Genomic DNA, 22,012 nt, shown 5'->3' with positions numbered 1-22,012 from the left:
AAATGATAAGCTTAATGCACTTTTATTATTTGCTTTTTTTTTTTTTGGGAGAAGCCATTGAAAGAATTAAAATATTACATTCACTTTACTTCTTTCTTTTTCTTGGAATTTCAAGTGGAGAAGTAGCAATATGAGTTAATGTTCAGTAAAACATGTTTTTTTTTTCATAAATCTTCAACTTGTGTTTTTTTCCCCCCCATTTGGAATGCAGCAGCCGAAAACTATAAACAGGAAGCAGCCTGGAAGATATCACCTGGACAGCTATGAGCAATCAACCCGGCGTCTACGTCCTGTAGAGACCGAGGATATTGCAATAAAGGTTATTTTATTTCCTGGATTCTTGCATGGCTAGAAACATTTATGTTACTATTTTATGGTGAAGTTCTGTAAACGTGTCCTAAATCGGGTCTTTAAAGTCTCTTTACAGTGATCACCAACCCTCCTAACATTTTCTAAAGTGTTCTGATGAGTTTCATTGCCAGTTCTGCCTTGCCTCCCAACCACATTTCTTGCTCCAGCAGTTCTGTTTTAATAACTGGAGCGTGAGCCTTTCTTCTGAATCCGCGTTAGAAGCTAGTCTCCAACGTATTTCCTTTCAAGCTCTTACGTTCCTCTACCTAGTAAATTGATTTATAGAGAACACCAATATTGTAAATACAGGTTTTAAGGAAATAAATCAGATCGTAGTTTTCTTCAGCTAGGAGGGGCTTAGGCCAGTGTTGCAAGCATCCCCCCGCCCCCCACCGGATTCCAGTAGTCCTTTGATCCAATTTCAAACAGCCTTTTGAACTCTCCAAGCAAGTGTGCTTAGGTAGAATAGGCCACCAGGGGATAATCAGCTGAGGACTGACCCCCAAAGAGGGGTCACTGCTGTGCAGGGACAGACACCTGAGCAGTCAAGAGCTTTTTGACATCAGTGCAGCCAGAGTCCTGGAGATGATCCCTTTTGAAGAAAACTGTGGACTGCTGGGGTTAACCAGCAACCTGTGATGCCCAGGCCAGTCAGAGAGTGGGAGCCTCCACACGGAGGCGTGGAGGAGTATCTTAAAGCTGCGGGGCTACTTCCCTTTGTATCTGCCTGACAAAATACTTGGCCCACAGTAGGCACTTAGCAGTTGGAGCAAATGTGGGATTGGCCGGAATAAGCAAATGTTAACCCAACTTCTGCCATTGACTTGATGTGTGACATCTGGGCAAATTACTTTGCCTCTCTGAGCTATGGTTTGCCCTTGTTAAGGCGGAAATGCTACTTTAGCATGGTTGTTTTGAGGATAAAAAGTGTCACGTATAAATTTTAAAGAGCTTTAGTGATTCTTAACCATGGCTGTACATTAAGATCTCCCAGATAGCTTTTTTTTTTTTTTTAAGATTTTATTCATTCACTCGACAAAGAGAGATCACAAGTAGGCGGAGAGACAGAGAGAGGAGGAAGCAGGCCTCCTGCCAAGCAGAGAGCCCAATGCGGGACTCGATCCCAGGACCCTGGGATCATGACCTGAGCCGAAGGCAGAGGCCCAGCCCACTGAGCCACCCAGGCACCCACCCAGATAGCTTTTAACAGTGTGTGTGTGAGTGTGTGTGTATGAATATGACCCCGGCATCATCGAAGACAATAGTTATAGTAGTTCCCTAATAATTATAATGTGTGGATAGGATGTAAAGTACTAGGCTATGACAAAGTCTGGAATGAGAGACGATGAAGGGCCCTCTGTGCTTCATACTTCCAATTATACCCACATAACGAGTAATATACACATGACTGCAGAAACAGGATCAGTCTTTTTTTTTAATTGACATTTTCTATTCAATATAGTAAGAATCTAAAAATATATCTTTCCCATGTGCCTTACTAAATTTGTTTTTATTTTGAATGTAAAAAAAACCCGAGGTTATCATTTGTTTTTTTAAAGTTGACCTTTCATGCACCAAAACAAAACAGAACAAAACAAAAAACTCCACCAAAAAAAGCAAAAAACAAAAAACTTGAAAAACTGCTTAGCAATGGGCACTGCAGTTTCAGGCCCACCATCAAGCCTTTAAGTTTTTATTCATGGGGGAAATTCTCAAGTTGGTAATAACTCATTTGTCTTTTTGAAATCTGTTTTTTATTTTGAAATTGAACATGCCTCCAGAAAACTACATAAAATATACATGAACCATTTAATGAAAAAGTGAACACCTATGGAACCAGCAAGAAAAGAGCATCACGGGTTCCCTCCGAAGGTCCTCCCAACAGACACATTTGCTGTTCCCTCTCCTATCTCTCCAAGAAACAGTTGCCACCCTGACTTTAATGGTCATCATATCCTTGATTACCCCTGCTATGCATGCCTCCCTAAAAACATATTTTAGTTAAGTTTAAATGTGTGCATGGATGTATGTACGTCTTGCTTCTTTTGCTCATTATGGATGTCTGGTTCATCCAGATTGTCAAGTGACTCGTTCGTTCTCATGACCAGGTAGCATTTCAGTGTATGAATATGCCGAACTTTTTCTGTTCTACTCTTGATGGGCTTTTGGCTATTTTCCCACTTGGGGCTATTGTGAACAACTGCCGGATCATGGGGTCTGTACATCCTCCCCTTTCCCAGGTAACAGGAAGCTGTTTCCCCAAGTGGTTGTGCCAATAGACACTTTCACCAAGGGCCCTTGAGAGGGTCGGTTGCTCCACGTCTTCACCAGGGCTTCCAATATTTTGCCAAAGTTTGTACATGAGGAGGTGCCGTTGTAGCTTGTGGTTTTTATTCACTTTTATTTACTTTTCTGATTTCTACCGAGGTTGAGCATCTTTTCATGTATACCTTGGCCATGTGGGTTTCGATTTCCTCTTTTGTGACTTGCCAGCTTATGGGTTCCCTCCCCCTTTAAAAAATGCTGAGGACTACTTCTTTATACTTTATACTTCAGCTGTTTTGGCAGTTATATGTTACAGAACTCTTCTTCCATTTAAAGCTTGGCTTTATCATATCAGAAGTTGTTAATTTTAGTGTAGTCTGGTTTATATAACTTTTTTCTTATGACTGATTTTTTTTGTCTCATTTAAGAAAAGTTTCCCTACCAGAGGTCAAGAAGATGATTTATATTAGCTTCTAAAGTCTTTGAAGCTACACGTTTCACTTTCAGCTCTGGAATCGACCTAGGATCCCTCTTTGTGTTTGGTATGAAGTAGGGATGTGATATAGTGGGGAAATCAGGAACAAATAATTTTGGTTGAAATTTAGCAGTAGTAAATTTAGTGGCAGTAACTTTACTACATTCCACAGTGAGTCAGTAAGGTCTGATTTACTTTCTTATATGACATCCTGTTGTCCCAGTCCCTCATACTGGTCACTGTCCCCCCCGACAGTCAGTGTAGTCTTGTCCACACTTCAGGGATCTTTATATGTCTGGACTGATTGCTGGCCTCTATTTTTTTTCCATTGGTTTCTCTCTCTGATTCCACTGTTATGATCATTATAACTTTCTAATAAATGCTGATATATTTTAGGACAAGTTCTTATATGTTATTGCTTTTCTTCCAAAATATCTTAGCTATTCTTTTCTCTTTTGTGGGAAAGAGGTCTAGGTGCTTCAGGACTTACAGCTCTGAATTTGTCCTTTTATTTATATTTGGACTTGGGATTTCCTTACTCCTTGTTTTAATGATCTTCTTTACAAACTACATTTTATTCAGCATTTATACTTATTTTTACCAGGAGGAAATGGACGATGGTCTGTGTAATGTCCTGCCTTTAATTTTTAAAAATTATTTAATTGAAGTAAAATGCATATAGCATAAAATTAACTGTTTTAAAGTGAACAACTCAGTGGCAGTTAGTACCTTCACAATTTTATGCAACCAGCACCTGTCTCCCATTGCAAAATACTTTCATCACCCCAAATGGAAATCCCATACTGATTAAGCAGTCACTCCCCACTTACCCTCTTTCTTTCCTCTGGCAACCACCAATCTACTTTCTGTCTTTGTGGATTTATATATCCTGGATATTTTACATAAATGGATCATGCAACAGGTAACTTGCATCTGTCTGGTTCCTTCCTATACTTTTAATACATTCTTTCCCCTTATCTCTGATACCCACTCCTATTCTGTGCCACTGTCATTATGGTACAAGCTTTAATGGGCTCAATATGTGTGCCTAAATATACTCACATCCTTGTAAAATACATAATAAACATCTATGTACTCCCAGTCTCCTGAAATGTTTTCATAATGGTTTGCTCCTTCTTACAACACTACTGTGTTCTCTAGTATGCATCATTGTATTTTCCTTACCCTTAGGGATGGACACTGGCTTTGCCTCCATCTTCCCTCTTTCACAAACTATGCTATGATGATTGTTTTTGTATTTACCCTTTTATGGACATTTGCAAAGATGTATATGTTGCCTGATTTTCCAAGGTCAAACAACTATTTAGGGAAGGCTAGGATTTTAACCCTGGTGGAGACATGAGACTATTTTGTAAAAGGCAGGAGGAAGTGGACGTGCAGATTGCCACAGGAGAGATTAACTTTGACCCTCTTCCATCACCCTTCTCGAAAGGAGGTAGTTTCCTCTTTTACTTCTGTGTAGCAATACTGTATTCTTCCAGCTCCTTCCTTGCTGCTTTCAGACCATATCTTTTCATCTCTCACAACTTTGTGAAATTTTGGCATTGTCTACCTTTCTCACATTTCTTGTTAGAGGACATCATCATCACCCCACACTGTTGCTGAAGACTTGGGTGCCTGTTTCCCTGTCCATCCCTCTGGCTTATTTGGTGCCATGCATGGATGTAGTTTAACCTTACAAGTGTACAGTTCTTTAGTATTCCAGCCCAGAAATGTCTTCTCCTGCTCTCCATTTCTACAACCGTGCCTGAGGCCACACCTGGCCACCATTGGGAACTGCCGCTCCTCCGAAATTTTAAACTCTATATTGTGTCAGGCATTGACACTGACAACAGAATGCTACCTGCAGCTCTCTCAGGCCTCACCTTTGCTGACATTGCTTTTTAACCTTACCAAGAGAGACCTCCAGCAACTTAAGCCCCTTCTTTTTCCCTCAGTCTTCTAGCACTTTCCATAATCAATCCCACATCATGCCTGCGACACTCCTGAAACAGACCACCGAGCACTATGGAATAAAGATACAATGGGCCTTTTGGCAAAACCACACATTTAGTATCTCCCCACTCCGCTGCCCCTCAGTAGTTCCTGGCGATCCTCTGCATGCCTCCTGTCAGCATTTGTTTCCACAGCCTCCCACGGCTCTTCTGCTTTCAGCACTGTCTTCTCACCTCCTTCCATGTCCCCTTTGACCTCTTCTCTCTGCAGATACGCTTCACTCCCAGTCCACTGAAAACACAAATTATTGGGGAGGACCTTTCTCAGCTCCACACTGGCCTGCTTCCAAACCCGGCATATTTGCAGCACTTTGCGCCTCAGAGAAACAGGGCTCCTCAGGCTGTTTAATTTCTTGCAGCATCATTTGTCAGTTAGCCACAGTATCATAAACCTCTGACCCAGCCAGCTCTAGTCTTTATTTCCCAGAATATGTTTCATAGTTTCCTGATCTGTGCCTATTTGTGTATTTAGGTCTTTACCCCCAAATGCCTTCATTGTAATTCAATATATTTTCCAAAACTAGCTCAAAGACCTCCTCTTCCAAAAAAATTTTTTAAACCCCATCTAAGACATCAGTGTTTTTCTTTTTGAAATGTGAATGGTTTTCCTTTTGTTCCACTTAGTGTCTGCCGTCCCCTCTATTTGTTACTCAGCCCACACTGTCTGGCACTATATACTTGCTCCTGTCCATGGTCTATCTACTCAGCTGGCTGCAACTCCAAGCAAGCAGGGAGGAGACATTGTACCTTCTTTGTAGCCTATATCCATATGAACGCAGCACCTCACACAGAGTGGGTGCTCAGCAAATATTTGTAAAGCAATCAGAAATGCATCCCTTCCATGCCACCCTCCTCCGAGGACAATTTCATGTGCATCTATGCGATAGATATTACTCAATGTCCTGCATTTAACAGGCTAGAGAAAACTTACGTGGAAAATTGCAATCTCGTCTTTTCAAGCAACCTCAGTCCTTTGGTTCTGTTGTACCTCTTTTGTTTCCCATTTTTGTAACTATTAAAACTATCAAATCTACTTCATGCCTGTTAGATTGCTTTGGATGACTGCAGATCTTGTGATATTTTGCTGGTCGTTGAGGGTTTATCCCACCAATAGATGTTACCTCATTTTTGTGCTTTATTCCTCTCTTCCTTTTACTCTTTGTTTTAACTTCATTGAATAGAGATTAATCCACACAGTTCAGGAAACTCCTTTATTACAAAAACTTCCTCCTTGGTAACAGTCATTTTGTTGGAATCATTTGTCATTATTTCCACTCTATAACTTACATTACCAGAATTCTGGGAATTGCCTAGCAATAAGAAAGTAATCAATTAAAAAAATATTTGGGATGAATGTTGTTTAAGAATGCTCTCATGTAAATGATCTAGCAATCCCAAATTCTCAGAGAAAATTGTAATTTTCCTCCTATTCATAATATCACTAATTCAAAGACCCTCCTTTCACTTCCATTCTTTTTTGTTCTTCATTTATACCTCTCACTAGCTAAAACTATAAATTAGAATTTCACCACTATGTGGTCTACCTTGTACTAAAAGTCTTTCAGTGCTCTAAAGAGAAAATGCTTTTAATTGGAATTATTCTCTAACACAAAATATATACATGGTTTCATAATTTAATTTATGCTTTCTTTTCTAGGTCACAAATGGCTACTTTTCATGGGGCAGTGGTTTAGCTACATTATCCAATATAGATATTCGAATTCCAACAGGTAAGTCATTTGTTACTCAGTTTTTAAATTGTTAATTACCAAACTATGGATATCCAAGATAATTGATCTTAACAACAGCAACAACAACAACAACAACAACAACAACAACAACAAAAGACTTTTTAAACATTATAAACATTATCTATAGTTGTTTTTTTGTACCATGTAGCTCACGAGCCACTGTATCATTGTGGAAATGGCTGGAAATGCTTTTCACTACAGAGTGTGTAGACATTGGATAAGCTATCAACTGTACAAATAAGCTGTTATCAGCTCATTTGCTGATTTGTCCATTTAAGTAATGGGACAGTTGATTTTTTGTTTTGTTTGAGAAAGGATTTAAAGAAAGACCACATAAGAGAATTATTTTCTATCCTGGAAGAACCTAAAGTTTTCAAGATATTTAAGGCTCAAATGCTCAATAATTTTTATTTAAAATGTCTAGGTAATTAAATAAAAATTCATTTTTGAGCTGGCCTGATAGAAAATAGGTTGGGATTTTTCTATTTTACATGCATATCAAAGTCTGAAATCAGAGAAGATGTCTTAATGCCAGCCTAAATCCCTTTCATCCCAATTATCAATTTGAGTCAAAACTGCCTTCCCCTGAATGAATTGAATAATAAAATTAAAACTAATTGAGATTATTTAGGCAAATATTTCATTGCTCTCTTCATTAATCTCAGCTATTCTCAAAGTTGGAAACAGTAAAGCAAGACCTATTATCTTTTAAATTTTCTCTCCGTTTTCAAAAAAACTTGTGTATCAGAGAAAGGAGCTATGTCAAATAAATACCTTATTGCTGGAGACCAAAAGTGGGCCATTGATTTTGAAATATCATCCTTTCTAAATGTATTTTGGTTTTGTTTTACTAAGAGGATTCCATGTCCTCCTGTTCTTAACCTTGTTTTAATTTCCCTAGGTCAGTTGACCATGATTGTGGGTCAAGTGGGATGTGGGAAGTCTTCTCTTCTCCTTGCTATCCTTGGTGAGATGCAGACACTGGAAGGCAAAGTCCACTGGAGCAAGTATGTGTATTTTTAATTGGCTTCTATTTTTCTGCCATACATCTGATGATCTTCTAAGGGAAGATCCAAAGGATAATCCAAAGGAAGAAATTAGACCAATAAATTCCTAGGTTAGAAATCTGAGAATCCCCTCAGAAACAGATACAGCTTTTTAGTGGAAAACTTTAATGTCATAAATTAAAAATTACAAAACAGTTTCTTACAGAGGTTTAAAGTGACATGAACTAGTATGATTGGGATTATAAAGATCGATTTTCAAAGTTAAATGGGTAACATTCAAAGAAATAATTTGAAAATTCATCCTGGGTAAAAGAAGTTTTGGAAAACCGACATTATTCAGAAAGCTTAAATACAAACAGAACCATTATGGTTCAGTGTTCAGTGAAGAAATACCAAATAGTCTTTTCCAAAATCTTCATAAGGGGCTGAGAAACCAGCCATTTCTTTTCACAATCAATTTAAAATAGACACTAGAAAGATCTAGTAAGAGAGATATGGATAGGTCAGAGTGGTATGGAAAAAGAAGATATCTAGCATAGGGTTTCTTCTGAATATTTGAACGGTTGGCTTGGGGTCTTCAAAGCACATTGCAATAATAAAGTGACTCAGAACCATAATATTATATAATTGTGTGATAAAGAGTTAATCCTATTTATTTAATTCAGCCTACCTGGTAGATTCCCCATAAGCAGTGTATGAAGAAATCGGCTACAGCTTATCTAAGAAATTGGATTGTAGACCAGTGGTTCTCAACCACATGTGATTTTGCTCCAGTGGAGATATTTTTGGTTGTCATACTGGGGAATAGGTTGCTTCTGATCTTGTTGGTAGAAGCTATAGTTGCTTCTAAACATCCTACAATGCACAGGACACCCCCCACCACCACCACCACATGTGACAGGGAATCATCTGGCCCCAAATGTCAGTTGTGCCGAGGTTGGGAAACCTTAATATTTTGCACCTACTGTTGTGGACTCTACTGTTGCTGACTCTGCTGTTTACACACAGCTATGTCTCAAGAGTGAGTAAAGACTATTTAAGGGCGTTTTTAGAATTGATTCTATGTTAAACTCCAGTGACGAGAAGGAAATGAGTGAATGTGAAATCTGAGTTGGAAACATCCTATATTTGGTATCATGGATGCAAGAAGGAGACTGAGAAACGTTGAGTGTAAATTCTGTTCCTGGTGGGCCAACGTAAAAGACATAGACATGAAACTGTTTAGTGAATATCCAGAAGAGAGCTTGGCAAATAATTGCTACTTACGGTTTGCCTCATGATGAGTTCCTGGTGATCACTAAGGTCAGGCACCAGGTAGTCTGCCCTGTCACTATCTCCTTCATCTTGGATGACTGTATGTTTTGAGAAATAACTTTTACTTGATTAAATTATATTGTGTGCTGTGCACAACCATAATCAAGTTATTTGGGTTTTATTTTTACCTTTGTTTCACTGTCATTAAAAGAGAGAGAAAGTATGGGAAACTGTGACAGAAGAAGCTTGAGATTTTATTTTCAGACCTCTAGGATGTTCTTCTAATCTAGTCTTCTCTAGTGTTGTTTAAGATTCCATTTAGGACAGATCAACTTCCACTATTATCATTAATAATCTGTATCATTTTGTTAATGGATAAATAAATGATACGATACTTAGGAAAGTATTTTACATAATCTAGTATTTAATTTTTTGCATTCCTAAGCAAGATATCCTGTTTCATTTCATAAAGATAGTGAATTATTTTATTTAAAATAACAAAGTATAGGGTGGCTCAGTCGATTGGTCATCCAACTCTTGATTTTGCCCAGATCATGATTAGGATCAGATCAGGGTCCTAAGATAAGCCCCAGATCAGCCTCCGTGCTAACTGGGGAGTCTGCTTACCCCTTTCCCTCTCCCGCTTGGTCTCTCTTTCTCAAATAAATAAATAAATAAATAAAATATTTTTTTAAAATAAGTAAAATAACATAATATAATAAAGCTTGAAAAATAAAGATAAGGGTATCAAGAATAAAATAAGACTTAAGTAATCTGAGACATGAATAGGAAGAAATGCATGCACTGGAGTCCTGCATATTTATGAAATATGGAGCAGAGGTTACACTCTGAGCTTCATGAAAACTAGGCAAAGAGGAAACTAGAGATAAAAGCATACACTTACTCAACAGAGGTTAAGAAATCTTTCTTATGGATCCTAATAATAAAAGCTAATTAAAAAAAGATTATGTCTTAGAGATGGAGCCAATAGGATGAAGGTGTAAGAAAGGATTTATGATAATTCTAAGTATTTATAAAATCTTCATAATTTAAAAATGATCTTTTTATGAACACTTGCCTTCACAGATAATAATCCCATCTCTTAATGGCAAAAGGACAGATATTTTCTTCAAATAATGTTTGTGTTGGCTTAGAGACACACAACCTAAAAGCTAAGCCTCTAAAAGATTCGATAAACTGACACAAATCCTATTTTCCTTTAACTGTAGGAATTACTTAATTTTCTTCCATGGTGTCCTTAATCTTTGATGAAACATATTCTCAGATCAGGAATATTTGGAAGATACTGATTTTTTTTTTATTTTTAAGATTTTATTTATTTGTGAGAGAGAGAGAGAGAGAGAAAGCACACACGAGCAGGGGGAGGTGCTGAGGAAGAAGCAGACTCTTGCTGAGCAAAGAGCCCAGTGCAGACTCAATCCATGACTTGAGCTGAAGACAGACGCTTAACCAACTGAGCCACCCAGGGATCCAGATACTGATTTTCTTTTAAAGAGTTATTTGTAATTACTCTCCATTCCATAAGAGGTTATTGTGCATAGTTGAATAAGCAAAGGCATAGAAACTTTATTAGAGTGAAGCTAACTTACAAATGATCAATATTGATAGGTTGATGATATGCTAATGCTAAGAAGTACTTTATTTCAGCAGATTGAATTGCTTGATATTTTTGGAAGCTCAAAAACAAAAAGACCCAATAAACTAAATGTTATCATAAGGCATCAAGTGCCTTGTGGTCATTATTTCACCATTGCAGTATCTCTGGTTGCATGAATTTTATTTTTACATGTGTCCTCATAGACTGGCATGAGCAAACTCCAATGGAATACTTTACCCTATTGTGGTGATAAATATTTACTTTAGGAGGGAGAGAAGGTACTGCTGCTCATCTAGGACACACCTACATCTGTAGAACCAGGTACACAAAGACCTCTGTAGATGTTTCTTTGGAAATTGTTACCTTTGACCTAGTCTGCCATGTTGTAGCTCCAGAAGAGAAAGGTTAGAGACATGACAAAGGGACAAAAAAATTCTCCAAAATTGTCAGAGTGCCAGGGTTTTTACCCCTGCATCTCAGTGTACTCTATATTTGTTGAAAAGCAAATGTTCTAGCACACCTCGGTGGCATAGGTAGTTGAGCGTCTGACTCTTGGTTTCAGCTCAGGTCATGGTCTCAGGGTTGTGGGATTGAACCTCACCAAGGGCTCTGTGCTGTGTGGAGTCTGCTCAAAGATTCTGTCTCCCTCTACCCCTACCCCTCCTCTCTAAAAATAAATACATCTAAGAAAGAAAGAAAGGGTGAAAGAGAGAGAGAGACAGAAAGAAAAATAGATAGATGCCTGAATGATTTTTTTCTTCCCTAGTTGTCTTAACAGTAGTTCCTACTGCCATCTTAGGAGCTAGAACTAAATGGCTCTACATGATGGGTGGTTCCACTGAGGGAGTCTGGGATGTGTAGTAAGTGTGGTAATCATGTAAGACACAAATATCATTTGTTTTTGGTTTCCCTTTCTTTTCCTTTCCCTCTTGCCCAGGCATTAAAAATCTTCCTGTCAGGCCCCATATGTGCTGAAGTTCTATCTTCTAGCGTCTTTAGTATAATTGGCTTTATAACAGTGGTTCAATTATTCTAAGACAGGTGAATTGAGAAGTTACTCCTTTTCGTGTGACTTTGCCTGGCATGAAGGAATAGTAACATTGAGTAACATTGAGTCAGCTTTCCTGGATTAGATATAACACAGCAGGTTTGTGTCCACATCTGGCTCCCATTCTTCTAAATTTTAGCTTGCAAAAGTCATTCTTTCCCATTCTATAAGTAACAACTATGATACTTGAAAGTTGCTAGTTATCAAGTTTAATTTTTACTCTTGAAGGAAAATACACACAAACCCTGCATGCAGAAGGGAAATCTTATGCCATTTTCCAGAAGAAGATTTTCCATATGACCTCTTTGTTTTCTCTTGTAGCTTTCAGGACTGTTCACTGACACAGTGACTGGTGGAGCATGGGTCTGGCCATGGTCCTGGTGATTTTTATGTAATCAAACAAGTCTGGTGTTGGAAGTCAGAGATAATTCTATTGATTTTAGAAGAGAAAAATAGTCCTACACAGTTGAATTTGATTAAAAATATTGCTGCTGTGTAGAAGGTTGTAGAGGTGGTCTTTAGAAGTTAAGGACTATAATATTACTTAGGGAAAATGAAAGAGTTTTTTGTTTTTGTTTTTTAATGGAAGATGCCTACTTAGTAAAGGAATCCTATCTACTTTCTCTTTCTTACTCTAATACTAGTACCTCTTTGACATGCAGATCACTGTGTTAGTCGCTAGGGGAAAATAACTAAGCAAAACAAGTCAGGTCCTCTTCTCATGAAGCTTACTGCTTAGCAGGGAAGGCCACAAGGAAGTAAGAAAATAATTCCATAAGTAATTATTTGGTTAAACTTCTATAAATGCCAGGAAGAAGTAGTACCGGATTTTTTTTTTAATTTATTTATTTGATAGACAGAGATCACAAGTAGTCAGAGAGGCAGGCAGAGAGAGAGAGAGAGAGAGAGAGGATGAAGCAGGCTCCCCACTCAGCAGAGAACCCGATGTGGGGCTTGATCCCAGGACCCTGGGATCATGATCTGAGCCGAAAGCAGAGGCTTTAACCCACTGAGCCACGCAGGCGCCCCAGTAGTCCTGGATTTTAAAAGAACAAATAATAGGTAACCTAACTGACTTGAGTCTGTGGGATCAACAAGGCTTTTTTAGGGGAATGCATAAATGAGTGATACTTGCTTATATTTTAAGGATAAACCAAAATTAATGAATCAAAAAAGTAAGGAGCTATAATATAAATGGAGATAGAAGATGGGGAAGAATATTCTTTTTTTTTCTTTTTCCTTAAATTTTTTATTTTTTATAAACATATAATACATTTTTAGTGGGGAAGAATATTCTAATTCTTCTTCAGTCTTTCCGTGGTCTGCCGTAGTATCCTTTTCCTTTACATGGCCCTTAATTTGTCTTTGACTTCAGTTCTTCTCTAAGTATTTACAGCATAATAATGTACATTTCTGGCCAAGATCTTTCTTCTGAAGACCTAATAGCTCCTCCAAAAAGTCTTATATAAGCTGCATATTGAGCACATCCAAACCGAGTTCATAAACCTCATATGTCCAATACCTCCTTCTCTTGTATCTTGGCAGGGTGTGTCCCCACCCACTGAAATCAGTTGGTACTTGCCCAACTCAGAGCTCAAAGGTTCAACCTAGATTCTTCTTTCTCTCCATTGCCCGCACAATCTAACCAGTTACTTTCCTTCTGTCTGTCCTTAACATTCTTATGCCTAATTTAATTTGCCTAGTTCAGGAGAATTCGATATGTGAACTATTCACTGCAATAACTCCCTCACCTTTCTTCATACTGTTATGAGATGTACCTTTCTGACACGAAAAACTAGTACCCTCTTGCCTATAATTTTTTTTTTATTTTTTATTTTTTATTTTATTTTTTTTTTTTTAAAGATTTTATTTATTTATTTGACAGAGAGAGATCACAAGTAGACGGAGAGGCAGGCAGAGAGAGAGAGAGAGAGAGAGGGAAGCAGGCTCCCTGCTGAGCAGAGAGCCCAATGCGGGACTCGATCCCAGGACCCTGAGATCATGACCTGAGCCGAAGGCAGCGGCTTAACCCACTGAGCCACCCAGGCGCCCCTATAATTTTTTTTTTTTAATTGACTGGCTAAAGCATACAAGAAATAGTCCAAAGACCTTTCTATACTATACCAGGAGCTTTCATGATCTGGTCCCTCTCTAACTTCTTAGCTTGTACCCTGCCATCCCCCTACCCTTTCTATTGTGCTCTAGTAACTGAATTGCAGATGCACACCCGTCCTCTGCAAAGCCCTTCCTTAGATTGTTAGACTTACTTTTTTCCTAGTGTCACCTCAGATATTTTCTCCTTGACAAAGCCTTCTCTTATTCTTCTAGGTAGATTGAAATGTACCTTCTCTCCTGGTCCTCTGTATTTTGTTTAAGTAACTTATGTGGATGGTCTCCTTAGTAGACTGAGATACCTTATATCCAAAGCATGTTGTCTTTTTCTCTTTATCTGTTTCACATCTAGTCCAGCCCCTGGCTCTTTTCTATTTTTATTTGTGGGAAAACAGCACTCGTGCATCTCTGTCTCTATCTCTATCTCAATCCTGTCTCTGCCTATCTTTCTAATCTCAACCTACAGCCCCCTCCAGCTACTACTCTAGCCCCTTCTTTTTGTAAATAAATAAAAAAACAAAAACAAAAACAAAAAACCCTCATTTGTCCTTTCCATTCCTCTTACTCTCCTCTTTCCTTAGCCCACTGCACTCTGGTTTCTATCTCTGTCACTCCACTGAAGCTATTAAGTCCATCAGTGGCATCCTAGTTTTTAAAATTCACTGGGTATTTTTTGATCATTATATTACTTGATCTCCTGGCCACTTGATGTTGTTGCCCATACCTTTTCCTTCAACAGGCTTCTTGCTTAGTTTCTACTTACGGCTGAGCTTACCTTAGAGCATTTGCCTGCTCCTCTTGTTCTTTTCTCCAGGTTTCTCTTCCTTAGCCATTTATTAAATAGTGCTGTTTTTCAGGTTCTGGCTTTGTTGTCTTCATTTCTGCCTCCATATATACTCGCCAGGCAATCAGATAGCTTCCTATGAATTTAGTTTCCTCTATCTGGTCTTGTACCTGTGTTCTATTATGAAACAAGCTATAATTGTTGGAAGTAATTTATTGACTTTTCATTAATTAAGGATGGAATCCAAAGCCCTTGATATCTAAGGCATGTCTTAGGAGGGAAAATCACCACCAAGTCCTCATTTGTTTACCAGCTATCTCTTCTGAGCTTCATATTCTGCTTCCTAGCTATGGTCATTCAGATATCCCTTGGGTACCTCAAGCAGAATGTGTCTAATATTGAATTTGCTATCTTCCCCCAACATATGCACTTCCTCATCTGTGTTTCCTGTCCACAACTTCTTCCTCTCCTGCATCCCCTCCCACCTTGTCAGTCACATAATCCTAGGTATCTTTGAAGGTGTCCACTTCTCTTCATTCATTCACTGTTACTCTAATTCAAAGCACTGCCTATGTATCTCCATTACTGACCACTTCCAGTGGTCTCTCTGTCGGTCTAGTCTTGGTCCTCCAATTCATTTGGTACATTCTGCAATCAGAGTGATATTTCTAAACTGAACCTATCTCACCCCCTCTTATTTAAACCCTTTCAGTATTTTTCTGTTCTGAAGACAAATTCAGTAACTCTGAAAATGGTTTACAAGCCCCTTTGCTCTCTGGCTATGCATGCTTTTTAAGTTCACTACATACTTTTCTTCACTTGTGGTTTACACCCACATTATAGTCATGCCGAATTTACATCAGTTCCTCATAAGGACAGGATAACTCAAGGCCATCCAGTATGTGTTTTACTGGGTCTAAAATACTCTTCATCTTTACTTCATCTACCCCACTCTTGCTTGCCCCTCTGGCAGCAACTCTGCTGTATACCCTGGTTTGCCAAATGTGGATGGGTTTTCTTTCCCTAGGGAGGTGATCAGTAAATACTTCAAAATTGATATTGAATAAATATAGTTGGAATTTAATGAATAGTAATTGAAAAAAAATTTATGCCTTCCAAATTCATATGTCCAATTTGGGCTGACATTTTCAAACATCTGGTGAGCATTTTCATGATTCTAATTGACACTTCTGGCTGAATGGCTATTAGGAAAATTAATGCATTAATTTCTGCCATACACCTTCATGCTTCTGCTTCTCTTCATCTGTTTTCCATCTTGCTCAAATTAACTAAAACCATTGAGGTAATTCATTAGTTTTTTTACCATTTAAAAAAAAATCAAATTTCTTGATATCTAAAGCATATTATGTGGAACTATCACTTAGGGGAAATTATATTTTTGTGTATGTGTGAGCAAATTAAGTCAGGGAATAATCATTATTGAGAGGGATTTTTTTAGTCTGAGAGAGTTTTTTCCTACCTCCATTAACCATACCAAGATGTTATTAACAATGTGCTTGTGTGAAAATCTTACCGTTAGTAGCTCAATGCTAAACATCACCAGGCAACATACTTAGGTATATTTTCATCAAAAAAGCGTATGATGCTTTCCAAAGCCAAATCAGATCTATTTGGGGGCTTCCACTGGACTTTAATTTTGTGTGTAGTTTTAGAATTCAGATCTTTCAGAAGGATGGAATTCAATTACATTATTAAAAATCAGAACAATAGGGGGAGGAGTCAAGATGGGGGAGGAGTCAAGATGGCGGAGAAGTAGCAGGCTGAGACTACTTCAGGTAACAGGAGATCAGCTAGATAGCTTATCTAAATTTTGCAAATAGCCACAAATCCAATGGGAGATCGAAGAGAAGAAGAACAGCAATTCTAGAAACAGAAAATCAACCACTTTCTGAAAGGTAGGACTGGCGGAGAAGTGAATCCAAAGCAACAGGAAGATAGACTGCGGGGGGAGGGGCCGGCTCCTGGCAAGCGGCAAAGCAGCGGAGCACAGAATCAGGACTTCTAAAAGTCTGTTCTGCTGAGGGACATCGCTCCAGAGGTTAAACCGGGGTGAAACCCATGCAGGGTCAGCGTGGCCTCAGGTCCTGCAGGGTCACAGAAGGATCAGGGGTGTCTGAGTGTCGCAGAGTTTACAGGTATTAGAACGGGGAATCCAGCTACAGAGACAGAGCCGAGGAGTGAGCTCTCAGCTTGGGGTTACCTTGAAATGGTCGCAGGCTCGGACAGCTCGGAGCGCGGCCAGAGGCCAGGGAGATAGGCGTAATTGGGCGCTATTCTCTGAGGGCGCACTGAGGAGTGGGTCCCCGGGCTCTCGGCTCCTCCGGACTGGAGACCGGGAGGCTGCCATTTTCATTCCCATCCTCCGGAACTCTACGGAAAGCGCTCAGGGAACAAAAGCTCCCAAAAGCAGACCCGAATGGATTACTCAGCCTGGCCCCTGGTAAGGGTGGTGCAATTCCTCCTGGGGCAAAGACACTTGAGAATCACTACAGCATGTCCCTCCCCCTGAAGATCAACAAGAAACCCAGCCAGGACCAAGTTCACCTACCAAGGAGTGCAGTTTCAATACCAAGGAGAGCAGCAGAATTCCAGAAGAGAAAGCAAAGCATGGAACTCATGGCTTTCTCCCCATGATTCTTTAGTCTTGCAGTTAATTTAATTTTTTTTTCTTTTTCAATTTTTTTTCCTCTTCTTCTGCTAAATTTTTTTAACTTCTACCCTTTTCTTTTTTAATGTTTTTTAAACTAGTTTATCTAATATATATATATATATATATATATTTGTTTTTCTTTTTTATATTTTTTCTTTATTCATTTTCTTTTTTTAATTGTTTCTTTTTTTTTCTTTCTGAAACTCTTTTTATCCCCATCCCCCCCCCCACGATTTGGGATCTCTTCTGATTTGGTTAAAGCATATTTTCCTGGGGTCTTTGCCACACTTTTAGTATTTGCCACCTTTTTAGTATTTTACTTGCTCCTTCATATACTCTTATCTGGACAAAAAGAACAAGAGGCAGTACCAAAGGCTAGGGACCTAATCACTAGAGACATTGGTAATATTTCAGATCTAGAGTTCAGAATGATGATTCTCAAGGTTCTAGCCGGCCTCGAAAAAGGTATGGAAGATATTAGACAAACCCTTTCAGGAGATATAAAAGCCCTTTCTGGAGAAATAAAAGAACTAAAATCTAACCAAATTGAAATTAAAAAAGCTATTAATGAGGTGCAATAAAAAATGGAGGCTCTCACTGCTAGGATAAATGAGGCAGAAGAAAGAATTAGCGATATAGAAGACCAAATGACAGAGAATAAAGAAGCTGAGCAAAAGAGGGAGAAACAGATACTGGACCATGAGGAGAGAATTCGAGAGATAAGTGACACCATAAGACGAAACAACATTAGAATAATTGGGATTCCAGAAGAAGAAGAAAGAGAGAGGGGAGCAGAAGGTATATTGGAGAGAATTATTGGAGAGAATTTCCCTAATATGGCAAAGGGAACAAGCATCAAAATCCAGGAGGTGCAGAGAACCCCCCTCAAAATCAATAAGAATAGGTCCACACCCCGTCACCTAATAGTAAAATTTACAAGTCTTACTGACAAAGAGAAAATCCTGAAAGCAGACCAGGGAAAGAAGTCTGTAACAAACAATTGTAAAAATATTAGATTGGCAGCAGACTTACCCACAGAGACCTGGCAGGCTAGAAAGAGCTGGCATGATATATTCAGAGCACTAAACGAGAAAAACATGCAGCCAAGAATACTATATCCAGCTAGGCTATCATTGAAAATAGAAAGAGAGATAAAAAGCTTCCAGGACAAACAAAAACTGAAAGATTTTGCAAACACCAAACCAGTTCTACAGGAAATATTGAAAGGAGTCCTCTAAACAAAGAGAGACCCTAAAAGAAGTAGATCAAAAAGGAACAGAGAAAATATACAGTAATAGTCACCTTACAGGCAATACAATTGCACTAAATTCATATCTCTCAATAGTTACCCTGAATGTTAATGGGCTAAATGCCCCAATCAATAGACACAGGGAATCAGAATGGATAAAAAAACAAAACCCATCTATATGTTGCCTACAAGAAACTCATTTTAAACCCGAAGACACCTCCAGATTTAAAGTGAGGGGGTGGGAAACAATTTACCATGCTAATGGACATCAGAAGAAAGCAGGAGTGGCGATCCTTATATCAGCTCAATTAGATTTTAAGCCAAAGACTATAATAAGAGATGAGGAAGGATACTATATCATACTAAAAGGATCTGTCCCACAAGAAGATCTCACAATTTTAAATATCTATGCCTCTAACATGGGAGCAGCCAATTATATAAACCAATTAATAACAAAATCAAAGAAACACTCAACAATAATACAATAATAGTAGGGGACTTTAACACTCCCCTCACTGAAATGGACAGATCATCCAAGCAAAAGATCAACAAGGAAAAAAAAGGCCTTAAATGACACACTGGATCAGATGGACATCACAGATATATTCAGAACATTTCATCCCAAAGCAACAGTATACACATTCTTCTCTAGTGCACATGGAACATTCTCTAGAATAGATCACCTCCTCGGTCCTAAATCAGGTCTGAACCGGTATCAAAAGATTGGGATCATTCCTGCATATTTACAGACCACAACGCTGTGAAGCTAGAACTCAATCACAAGAGGAAATTTGGAAAAAACCCAAATACATGGAGACTAAACAGCATCCTTCTAAAGAATGAATGGGTCAACCAGGAAATTAAAGAAGAAGTGAAAAAATTCATGGAAACAAATGATAATGAAAACACAATGGTTCAAAATCTGTGGGACACAACAAAGACAGTCCTGAGAGGAAAATATATAGCAGTACAAGCCTTTCTCAAGAAACAAGAAAGGTCTCAGGTACACAACCTAACCCTACACCTAAAGGAGCTGGAGAAAGAACAAGAAAGAAACCCTAAACCCAGCAGGAGAAGAGAAATCATAAAGATCAGAGCAGAAATCAATGAAATAGAAACCAAAAAAACAATAGAGCAAATCAACGAAACTAGGAGCTGGTTCTTTGAAAGAATTAATAAGGTTGATAAACCCCTGGCCAGACTTATCAAAAAGAAAAGAGAAAGGACCCAAATAAATAAAATCATGAATGAAAGAGGAGAGATCACAACTAACACCAAAGAAATACAGACAATTATAAGAACATACTATGAGCAACTCTACGCCAACAAATTTGACAATCTGGAAGAAATGGATGCATTCCTAGAGACATATAAACTACCACAACTGAACCAGGAAGAAATAGAAAACCTGAAGAGACCCATAACCAGTAAGGAGATTGAAACAGTCATCAAAAATCTCCAAACAAACAAAAGCCCAGGGCCAGACAGCTTCCTGGGGGAATTCTACCAAACATTTAAAGAAGAACTAATTCCTATTCTCCTGAAACTGTTCCAAAAAATAGAAATGGAAGGGAAACTTCCAAACTCATTTTATGAGGCCAGCATCACCTTGATCCCAAAACCAGACAAGGATCCCATCAAAAAAGAGAACTACAGACCAATATCCTTGATGAACACAGATGTGAAAATTCTCACCAAAATACTAGCCAATAGGATTTAACAGTACATTAAAAGGATTATTCACCACGACCAAGTGGGATTTATTCCAGGGCTGCAAGGTTGGTTCAACATCCACAAATGAATCAATGTGATACAACACATTAATAAAAGAAAGAACAAGAACCATATGATACTCTCCATAGATGCTGAAAAAGCATTTGACAAAGTACAGCATCCCTTCCTGATCAAAACGCTTCAAAGTGTAGGGATAGAGGACACATACCTCAATATTATCAAAGCCATCTATGTAAAACCCACCGAAAATATCATTCTCAATGGAGAAAAACTGAAAGCTTTTCCACTAAGGTCAGGAACACAGCAGGGATGTCCGTTATCACCACTGCTATTCAACATAGTACTAGAAGTCCTAGCCTCAGCAATCAGACAACAAAAGGAAATTAAAGGCATCCAAATTGGCAAAGAAGTCAAACTATCACTCTTCGCAGATGATATGATACTATATGTGGAAAACCCAAAAGACTCCACTCCAAAACTGCTAGAACTTGTACAGGAATTCAGTAAAGTATCTGGATATAAAATCAATGCACAGAAATCAGCTGCATTTCTCTACACTAACAACAAGACAGAAGAAAGAGAAATTAAGGAGTCAATCCTTAATTTTGCACCCAAAACCATAAGATACCTAGGAATAAACCTTAACCAAAGAGGCTAAGAATCTATACTCAGAAAACTACAAAGTACTCATGAAAGAAATTGAGGAAGACACAAAGAAATGGAAAAATGTTCCATGCTCCTGGATTGGAAGAATAAATATTGTGAAAATGTCTATGCTACCTAAAGCAATCTACACATTTAATGCAATTCCTATCAAAGTACCATCCATTTTTTTCCAAGAAATGGAACAAATAATCCTCAAATTTATATGGAACCAGAAAAGACCTCGAATAGCCAAAGGAATATTGAAAAAGAAAGCCAAAGTTGGTGGCATCACAATTCCGGACTTCAAGCTCTATTACAAAGCTGTCATCATCAAGACAGCATGGTACCGGCACAAAAACAGACACATAGATCAATGGAACAGAATAGAGAGCCCAGAAATAGACCCTCAACTCTATGGCCAACTAATCCTCAACAAAGCAGGAAAGAATGTCCAATGGAAAAAAGACAGCCTCTTCAATAAATGGTGTTGGGAAAATTGGACAGCCACATGCAGAAAAATGAAATTGGACCATCTCCTTACACCACACATGAAAATAGACTCAAAATGGATTTAGGACCTCAATGTGAGAAAGGAATCCATCAAAATCCTTGAGGAGAACACAGGCAGCAACCTCTTCGACCTCAGCCACAGCAACATCTTCCTAGGAACATCGCCAAACGCAAGGGAAGCAAGGGCAAAAATGAACTATTGGGATTTTATCAAGATCAAAAGCTTTTGCACAGCAAAGGAAACAGTTAACAAAACCAAAAGACAACTGACAGAATGGGAGAAGATATTTGCAAATGACATGTCAGATAAAGGGTTAGTATCCAAAATCTATAAAGAACTTAGCAAACTCAACACCCAAAGAACAAATAATCCAATCAAGAAATGGGCAGAGGACATGAACAGACATTTCTGCAAAGAAGACATCTAGATGGCCAACAGACACACAAAAAAGTGTTCCACATCACTCAGCATCAGGGAAATACAAGTCAAAACCATAATGAGATATTATCTCACACCAGTCAG

The 22,012-nt window shown here is 38.5% G+C and overlaps 1 protein-coding gene across 17 annotated transcripts in view; it reads left to right on the top strand.

Annotated features, from left to right (window-relative positions):
• ABCC9 (ATP binding cassette subfamily C member 9) overlaps positions 1 to 22,012 on the top strand; it is a 143,500-nt gene that overhangs the window by 55,632 nt on the left and 65,856 nt on the right. For all 17 annotated transcript variants that reach the window (XM_047740262.1, XM_047740258.1, XM_047740259.1 and 14 more), the window contains 3 exons: positions 212 to 319; positions 6,764 to 6,836; positions 7,759 to 7,864. In XM_047740262.1, coding sequence (XP_047596218.1) covers positions 212 to 319; positions 6,764 to 6,836; positions 7,759 to 7,864 — 287 coding nt within the window. The remainder of the gene's footprint in view (positions 1 to 211; positions 320 to 6,763; positions 6,837 to 7,758; positions 7,865 to 22,012) is intronic.

This window comes from Lutra lutra, chromosome 8 (genome assembly GCF_902655055.1).
Source record: "Lutra lutra chromosome 8, mLutLut1.2, whole genome shotgun sequence".
Classification (NCBI taxonomy): domain Eukaryota; kingdom Metazoa; phylum Chordata; class Mammalia; order Carnivora; family Mustelidae; genus Lutra; species Lutra lutra.
This window is presented reverse-complemented; position numbering and strand designations above follow the sequence as displayed.